General features: G+C 44.1%; 1 protein-coding gene across 7 annotated transcripts in view; it reads left to right on the top strand.

Annotated features, from left to right (window-relative positions):
• znf385c (zinc finger protein 385C) overlaps positions 1-10,000 on the top strand; it is a 166,851-nt gene that overhangs the window by 136,561 nt on the left and 20,290 nt on the right. For all 7 annotated transcript variants that reach the window (XM_042083907.1, XM_042083904.1, XM_042083906.1 and 4 more), the window contains one exon: positions 7,499-7,641. In XM_042083907.1, the coding sequence (XP_041939841.1) occupies positions 7,499-7,641 (143 nt within the window). The remainder of the gene's footprint in view (positions 1-7,498; positions 7,642-10,000) is intronic.

Raw genomic sequence — 10,000 nt, 5'->3', positions numbered from 1 at the left:
CATACTGTATACACACACACAAACACACATGCTCTTTATGCTCTCTCTAACACACACACACACACACACACACACACACACACACACACACACACACACACACACAGGCACATACACACACACACACACACACACACACACACACACACACACACACACACACGGCACACAAACATATTCATACTCTCACACACACACAACACAAACACACATTTATACACACACACACACACACACGGCGCACAAACATATTCATACTCTCACACACACACAACACAAACACACATTTATACACACACACACAAACACACACGCTTTATCAACGGCAGGGGAAAATGCTTTCCGGCTGATGCCATCTGATGAGGCAGGATTTGATTGCCGTTTTTCCGGAATGATGTGTGACAGTTATTATCAGCCTGAATAATGTCATACATCTACTGAAATGGCAAAATGTGTTCAAGCATCGCCTGTGCTGCTCATTTCCCTTCCATGCACGGTTAGCTGTACACGCTAGCTGTTAGCTGTCTCTCAGAATATGTCTGGGTTTGTTTTATGCTTGATTGTTTGTTTTATTTTACAGGTTGTTGTAATGTATTTAGGGAAATGTCAATATTTTTACTGTATGTGACTGCGACTATAGAGGACCGTAGACAGACAGGTGAAGGGTATTTTTAAAGGTTTTTTTAAAATATGTTGATTGTTCACACCTGCTCTTTTCAATTTGTCTTGTTCTTTCTGTCTTTCTTCTTTCCTTGAATTATTTTTTCCCTTCTCTCCTTCCTTCCTGCCCTCCTTTCTTTTTTACACTTTCATCCTTTTCCTCCCTTCCTCTCTCCTTTCATCTCTCTCTCTCTGTCCGTCCATCTCACTCTGTCTCTCTCTGAAGCCGTCTCTGTCTGCAGTTTCCCCCCATTACCCCGTTCATTATGAAGCCCTCCACTCTGTAATCATAGCTAATCCCCGAGATAATGGAGAGATCAAGCCGTCTGTATTTGCACTTGTACCCTGGGAATGGATCACACACTGTCTTCACCCTCTCTCCGTCTCAGCCACGGTCACTTGTTCACCTCCAGTGTGCCAAGATGGCTGCTGACTCCACAACCAGAACTCAGCCAGGGGTGGGCCAGTCTCGGGCCAGACCCCAGCCTTGGCTAGAGTGTGCTGTTGCCTGAGAAGCCTCAGTCTGATGAAGACTGAGAAGAACAACCCAGCAGCTTGTCACACACTGGTCTGTGTTTGCACACTTCTACTGAGCTTGTGATAAACCCAAAGAGAGTGAAAGGCGAAGAACGGCATTTGAGAAAAGTAAGAGAGAAGAAACAACTAAGAAGAGAGAGTGCAACTGCAAAGAAAGAAAAGACAGAAAGTTAACATATAGCATAAATTTCATATGTCCCTACCCCTTGAACCCAATAAAGCTTGTTTACCCAGAAGCATTTTTGCGTCCCGCTGTTCATCTAACTGCACTAAAGAAATGCCACATGTGATCTGACTGACAGACTGGTTGTGTGTGTGTGTGTGTGTGTGTGTGTATGTGTGTCACACTCGTCCCTCTTGGCCCGGTGAATCATATTTCCTCCGCCATGCTTAGCTTGGTACAGCCCGGCTCGCCGAGGCCTGACTGGCTAATCAGAACCTAATGAGATGGCTCCAGACACGAAGGGCATGTGCTCGACCAGAAACGACGCCACACATTCCGGAAATTTCACACACAAAACCCCACGCATCTGTCAGTGTCTGAAAAAGCCCTGTTGTGCCTGGCACAAGTGTCACTCTCATTCCTCTCTGCTGATAGTCAGAACTGTTTGTTTTTATTTCAGGAGCTGGCTCACGGAGTGCTTTTTTGGACGGCTCTTTATGTGCGGAGCTGAGTAGCCTCGTTTGGAAGGGTTTCAGGCCGCATTGTTGTGCACGAACAGCCATTAGAGTCTCCCCGTGTCTGTTAATCAGTTGCAGCTCTCCGCCTTTCCACTTCGCTCTCGGCTGACTGGAGCACTCGCTCCGAGGTTGTTAAGCTCCCCGAAGCAAATTCCTGTTTCACGTTTCATTTTGGCTCCTAGCAGTCTTTCTGTCTTTCTCTCTCTCTCTCTCTCTCTCTCTCTCTCTCTCTCTCTCTTTCTCTTTCTCTCTGTTTCTCTGTTTCTCTATCAGCACATCTCTTGGCTAGTGCACTGCAGCACATCCAGGTGTGTTGGGCTGATAAATATTCATGAGCTTTTCATTTGAATATTTACATTACAATGCACTCCCTGCTCAGCCACCGGCGTTTGTGTGTGTGTTTTGTTTTCACGTCGCACGACAAACTCACACAGGAGAATTGTGGGATTATTGTCTGAGACAAGTCAATAGTCAGTCAACCACTAGTCCCTTCAAGATGAACCGTGACCTCAATCACTGACCCTGGGCCCTGGGTGTGACCTCTAACCCACGACCTCTAGCCCATTGTGTCATCGTAATGGCAGTGTTTAGTGGCTCTCATTGCTGTTTGGTTGCTTGTCTGTCACTTTCACATTAAGAAGGCTAATAGAAGAGTTAGTCAATACAAAGGCAGTCTGTGACATCCTTCCTCAAATTCAAATTTTAATTTAAATTCAAACTCTGTCTTTATAACGTTCCCTTCATGCTGTGGTGTCTGATCCTGTGATTCTCATTGCCTATCTGTCTAATAATATTTATATATTCACTCTGAGTTCAGTTTGTTTAGATTTTTTGATGAAGTGTAGTTTTGCTATTTTGAATTGCTATGTGAGGTCCTACAAAACAAGAAATTAAGCACAGTGTGATCTGCTTTTCCCATAACATTAGCTTTACATACGGTACATGAAACATTCTCATGATTTTTTTTTTATTCTGCAGTCTTCACTTTAATCTTGTATTTTTTCCTTCAAGTTATATTCTTGAGAGCTGAACTGGAAATAACTCCAGCTTCCTCAAAGCCTCAGAAGACTGATTCACCCAAAATGTCACTTCAAAGGCTTCGGTCAAGACTTATATTTCTCCTCTTTAGCCATTTTTTTTTTACTTTTAAAAAACACACATTTGAAATGTAGCACAAGGGTAGGGAGTGTGTGTTGGGGGAGGGATGTTAAGGACAGCGCACCCAGTGTGAGGACACCAGAGTATGTGTGCAAGCATCGGTCTTTAAAAAAACAACCCCCTTTCGCCTTTCTAAATTTCTCTTCCAGCTACTTATTGTAAGTGCCTGGAAGATTAATGAGATCAATTTCAGGGGGAAAAAGGGAGGGGTGAAGGAGAGAGAGAGAGGGAGAGAGAGAGAGAAACAGAGTGAGGAAGAAAGTGAGAGAGAGATGGATTAAATGAGAGAAAAAGAGAGAGAGAGAGACTCAGTGTCCCCAAAACTCGTCCCTGACAAGCAGATTAAGTGGAACGACCCATTTTAGCTGAAAATGTGCCCCTCTTTCGCACCCACAGACCTGCGCCCACCTCCCCTCCTCTCCCCCCACCTCCACCCTCGCTTCGCTCCGCTGCATGATGGCTGTTAGGAAACGTTCCCACCCCGCTGTCACCAGGACAACCGCAGTCCACACCTGAGCAGTGGTTTGAGCGCCCTGCAGGTTCCCTCAGGCTCACAGCCACAGGGGCGCCGCGCTGGCACACTTTGTGATAGAGGACAAAATTGCTAAATTACTAAATGTAGTATGTGAAAAACATACTAAATGTTTTACTGCTCCCGATGAAGAAATTCAGTGCTTGCTTTAAAATTTGAAATAATAAAAATGGTGGCACTCCAAAATAGGTACTTTTATTTTAATATTTTCTTCTGCTACTACTGAAGAAAATATTGAAAGAAAATAAAAGTACCTATTTTGGAGTGCAACCATTTTCATTATTTTGTAGTATTGCAATTGGAAAGTGCACCCATTATACAAGAAGAGGAGAACACATTTTTTGTGTATAAGGACATCGACTTTAAAAAATGGAAATAAAGGGAAACAATCATTATTATTATTATTATTATTATTATTATTAATTATTAATATTATATTGACATGCAATTACTTCAACCTTGGGTGACATTTGTAAGTCATCAAAGGAAAATCTTGGCATCTAAAATAGATTTAAATGGAAAGTAAATAAAAGGTAATTATCTCCCTTCATTCAGGCATTGTATTGATTCAGCCAGTGAAACATTGAGCCACTCAGATAAGTTGTCTCCAGAATCAAGTGTGACAGTGCTGCCCCAGTCCTTGAGAAAGGTCTTCTAATACTGACAATGACATTCACCAGAATAATCGTTAAATTGCGTTACTGTGAGGCATTATGCATATGTTGTAAAACATTACAACAGAAATAACACAGATAAGGTAAATATTAACAAATAAGAATATGTTTTATATTATACATATATTATATATATTTAATTATAATACATTACCGTATTAAAAATATCTAAATTAAAATGTACATATATTTCTATAAAGTGTGCATATTTTTGTTTGGGTGAATATAGTAAGTACACTCAGTACATTTAGTTTTTTTCTTTTACTCTGCCACTGGCCCAACCTTAAAGATCCTTTTTCTCAATACCCTCAGTACATCAAAACAGTGCAGGGATCTTCAATATCATTTTACAAAAAAGGTCAACAGCACCTCTAATAGTGTGCGTTGGCGTAAGAGTCCCAGCAGCCCTGGCTTCATCCACTTCTCCTGTAGCTAAAGCTCAGTGAGCGTGGTTCAGATGGACAAGGCCAGCCCCGACGCAAGGAGGGGATCATTCTGTTGAAGTTAACGCCACTGCCACGCTTGATTGGGCCCACCCTGCTGATGGGACGCAAGGGAGACACAGAGATGAAAGAGAGAAGGAGAGAGAAGGATTGAAAAAGAGAGAGAAAGAGAGGGCGTGAGGAAATCGATACGGCATAAATGGAGATGATGGATTCCTGGCGCCTAGTGCCAGAGAGGCTTGCTGCCTGCTTGCTCTCTCTCTCTCTCTCTCTCTCTTTCTTTCTCTCTCTCACACACACACACACAGCTGGCAACAGAGCTGTGAGCGTGTGTGTGTGTGTGTTCTGTGAAAATGCTGCAGATCTCAGTAGGGATACACCTGCCCCACTGCCTAGGAATGATAGAAAATGTCCTTTTTGAAAATGAAATTGTGATTCAGTTAATCTGTAATTTAGCTGGGGAAAAATATGTACTATATAACATGATAGATTAATATGTATACATAAATATAAGCATTGAGACACCAGAGCCCTCTCATATTGAACTTCATGACAAGGTACAGAGCAAATGACTAAGGTGTCAGTACAATTTGTATGTGCATGTGCAGTTCGAGATATTTTTGTAGTATTTAATTTGTCATAACCACCCTTGATAAGGTTGATTTGCTGTTTGTTAAATAAGGGAGCGAGGGAGGAGATCAGTACACATGGGGAATTGTGGGTGTGGGGGGGGCTGAGGCCACTTACAGGCTTGACCCCCCCCTTAAATTAAAATCGATTGAAGCAGACTACAGGGTCGTATAATAAAAGGGGAGGTTAAATGGGTGGATTGAAACACTCGCTCACAGGCTCAGATTTTGTGAGTTTGTGCGTGTGTGATATGCATAGTGGGGGGTGGGTTGATGAGTAGGGGGAGTGGGGAGAGGCAGGTGCAGGGGGCTGAAGGGTGAGTGTGCGAGGGGTGGGGGGGGGGGGGCTTAGGGGAGTTTGGGGGGGAGGGAGCTGATTTACCAATGGAATGAGAAGCAGGTCGTGCAGAGCTGCGTGTATAATGTGACTAGTTGACAGGTATGCTGCCCTACCCTAACAAACTGATTACCCCTGCTGTGAGTATCACAGTCCCAGCATGTGAGGCGAAATGGAAGAAGGGGGATCTGTGTTTAGCTGAATTGTGTATGTATTTGGGGGTGGGGGGGTAGTGTCCAACGGAGCGGTTTGAACCAGTTTAAGCTGGCTCGTGCCCGACCGTGGGGAGGGTTTCATGCTCCATTTCCTCCCCATCCTCCCAATTTCCCCACATTGATCTCACGTGTGGTGCTCCTCATCACCACTATCTTATTATGACTCAATGAGTTACACAGATTCCATTTTGTGCTAGTGAACATACGCACGCATGTAATGTGCTCATGTCACTGCCAGGGGGTCATTTGTGTGTGCCAGGCTGAGAGTGACAGTTCTGATGTTCCAACGTGAAGAGGTTGAGACAGGAAGTGACGGAGAGGAAAGGAAAAGAAAACGTATGAAGGGAAAACGGAAGGAACGGTGTTGTTGGGGTATAGCTGGGGTTTATCACCATGCTGTTGTGACGCTAACCCTCGACCCTGCGGGGAGAGAGGAGGAAAGGAGAGGATGGAAGGATGGACTGGCGTTGTTGGGTCTTAGCCAGTTATAAAGGAGGAAAGGAAAGAAGGAAGGATGGAAGGAAGGAAGGCATTGTGGGAGCTTAGCTATCTCCACGCGCTCTGATGCGATTAGCATGAGCCACAAACGGTGGTAATTAAACTTCTCTCTGTACCCACGCTAATCACCAATCAGAGCGCTAATCAGAGAGCGGGGAATGGGGCCGCCGCAATCTGCAGTCATCGCACTTTTCAATCACTCACTGAGAGAAGGGGGAGGTAGGGGCGGTTGGGAGGCACATGGGGGGGCATGGGAAGACAGGACAAAGGGATGAAGAAGTAGAAGAATAGAAGAAAAAGGAGAATGATAGACAGAGAGGGAGGGAAACGGAAAAAAGAGAGAGAGCAAAAGAAAAGAAACCGTGTTGCATAGTAAGCGTAAAAGCTCCAGAGAGAGATTGAGAGAAGGAAAGAGTGAGAGAAGAGGAGAGAAGCGCTTTTAATAAGTCCTGATTGCTGTTAATGTGCACGGTGGATAATCGCTCTGGAGGAAAGTTTCACCTCTGGAAGATAAAGAGCTCTTTAATTGAGTGAAAGGAAACGCTTACTGTAGGACAGACACAGAGATGAGGCGCCACCGGAGCAAGGAAGCGAGAGCCTGAATGTCACACATGAAAAAAACGTCCCGTCCTTCTTCTCAATCTGTACAGGGATGGAGACAATATCTCTGAAAGTGGCGCTAAGAAATGTACTTTTTTTTATACGTATTACTGTTAAAGTTATTCAGTCACCAGCTTCAGAGAGCACTGACGGTGAACAGCTCAAAGTGATTAGGAGTCTCTACATTATTAATGCAGTTTAAAAAATAATTCTGTTATGAAAGATTGCATCTAATCCAGTCATGCCATGCTGCTCATTGACATCATATCAAGATCAGAGACACTCATTTGTAATGTAGAGCTCAAGGTAATGTTGCTTCTAAATGTGTTTCCACTGGGAACTGCAGTCTAGTCTACCTGTGCTATTATACTTTGTTTGTGTGTGTGTGTGTGTTTTAGAGTGTGTGTGTGTGTGTGTGTGTACAACACCAAGTACCAAGTACAACCCATAAACGCTGGCAGTGGGGTCCCACTGATTAACAAACCTAAACTAATATAGATTGACTAATTTGCTTCCTGCTTCTTCTTTCAACAGGAAGTCCCGCCCAGGGAAGCCCCCTGCTGGCCTCGCTGTCCCTGCCTGGCCGCCCCCTACAGCCCCAACTGGACCTCAAGCACTTCCTGCCCCTCAGGGTCAATGGCACGACCCCCCTCAGCCTTTTCCCCAACTTCAACACGGTCAGTGGGCCTGTCGTGTACCTCTGTGTTGGTGGAGATTGCGTTTGTTTGTGTGTGTGTGTGTGTGTGTGTGTGTGTGTGTGTGTGTATGTGTATGTGTGTGTGCTATCAAGTATGTAAGAGAAATATAGACAAAGAGGGTGTATGTGTGTGTGCGCGTGCTATCAAGTATGTGATAGGGGTGAGAAAGATTGTGTGTGTGTGTGCGGGTGTGTGTAGAGAGAGACGGTGGAGAGAGACTAGCCCCCAGCATGATGTACCACATGTCATAAAAGGGGTCAGAGAGGTTGCTTCAACTGTGTGTGTGTGTGTGTGTGTGTGTGTGTGTGTGTGTGTGTGTGTGTGTGTGTGTGTGTGCGCGCGTGTGTGTAGGTTCAGTTGTAGTTATGATGTTTCACAGTTCCGACATGAAGCCAGAGTTTTTTTTTTATTCTTTCATCACCTGCAAGTGCACAGTATGTGATGGTGTGCGCGTGTGTGAGTGTGTGTGTGTGGTGTGTGTGTGTGTGTGTGTGTGTGTGTGGGCTTGTGTGTGAATAGGTGTGCTTGTATTTGTGTGTGTGTGTGTGTGTGTGTGTGTGTGTGTTCTTTGAAGTCTCAGCCCTCACACACTGATACCCCCTCGCTCAGATGTGAGCGTGTGGTGTCCTGTCGGTTTTGCGTGATTAGACCGACTAATGGGCAGCTCATCCCCACCACTCTCAGGCTTTAGATGGGGACCAGCACTGTACCCCTGGCCCACAGGTGACTCTGGAACGAGACACGTGGTCATTGCACAGCTCCTCAGAATGCAGCAGAAAGTTTTATTCATTTAAATGGGCCTTTTGGATATTCCTATTATCTGATATTCCTTCTTTGTGCATTAAGGTCCTGTTTGTCCTGTCAGTGGATTATTCATTATTCCTGACAATATTTTCTTTTTCAAACTATCATCATTTGTTTTTATACAACTAATTAAACTCTGATGACCTATGAAATGTACAGTACATACAAATTCTGCCCAGTACAACAACAATAATCCTAAATACCACATTACAGTAGTTCAATTCTACAGCTCACTCTGAGACTCCAGTCACAGCACCAGGTGTAATTGTCTTGATTTGGACTTGGGATGTTAGAGCTCCTCCCACACTTAAAAGGTCAACAACACTCAGCCTGCACATGAGCATGCGGTTATATTCACAGAAAATGTCTTTTCACACTTAGGATTTATTTTTTCTTTTGTCACTATTAAACAGTATTGCATCTCAGATATTTTTTTAATTAGAAGCTTAAAAGTAAAAGTTCCATAATACAACGCATCATTAAATGGTAATTATTGTTTGGGAACTGTCAAATTGACTTATTGGGAGATATCTGGGCATCTATGCAGTCCAGAGAACAAACAAGAAGAGACTGCAAGCAAAGCAGGATGGGAACTTGGGCTAAAGGCCTTCCTCTAGTCCCTCCAGCTGATTCATGTTACCTCTCCGTGAACCCAAGATGCAGTCTGGGTTTGCACTGATTAAAGGAGATGTACTTAAGGAATGCATACTAAACTTAAAGTGACATACAGTTTATGGATTAGTCCACTAGTCAATGAGGCTCGTCTGGTCTTTATCAATATTTTAAAAACCACTAAATTACTTCATCAGCTATAAATTAGGGTTAATAATTAAGGATATTTTTAGAGTTAATGAATGTGCCCCACACAGGAACCTGCAACCCACTGGGATGTTGCATTTCTGCACGTTTGAGATGTTGCAGATCTGTTGCTGACAGTATCACCATTTTAAATATGGACCCTTGTAAACAGCATATTGTAATGCGCAAAACTACAGCCAAATGGCTCTTTACTCTCCCCTGGGAGCCCATAATGATGCCTAAACTGTTGTTAAACATCACCTGCCTCTATGCTACGTGTGTGTGGGGGACTGGGAAAGTAGCAACCGCATTGTGTGCGCTGTAGGCTACTACTGCACTGCTGTGTGTGTGTGTGTGTCTGTGTGTGCGTGCACATTTATATGTTAATGCATGAAACGCATTACGAAGGGTGGTTGTGTTCTTTTGTGAGTCACTCTCTCTTGTCTCTTCATGCTTGTGTGTTTTACGTAAGCATGCAGTAGGGGCTCCTCATGCAGCAGAGCGCAGTAGACCACTGCAGCCAGCCACGTCATCCCACGTCCTTCACAACACATTAGTACTGGCTAGCAGCCGTGTGTGTGTGTGTGGGGGGGGGGGGGGGGGGGTTGAGAGTGATAGAGAGAGAGAAAATGTGTGTTTGTGTGTATGTGTTTGTGTGTGAGAGAAACAGATAGAGAGAGAGAGTGTTTGTGTTTAAACAGTGCTGGACATAAAAGAAAAAATAATCAGCAGTACA

The sequence above is a fragment of the Alosa sapidissima genome, chromosome 24 (genome assembly GCF_018492685.1).
Source record: "Alosa sapidissima isolate fAloSap1 chromosome 24, fAloSap1.pri, whole genome shotgun sequence".
In the NCBI taxonomy this organism is placed as follows: Eukaryota; Metazoa; Chordata; class Actinopteri; order Clupeiformes; family Clupeidae; genus Alosa; species Alosa sapidissima.
Note: the sequence above shows the minus strand (reverse complement) of the source record. Positions and strands in the feature narration are given on the sequence as shown.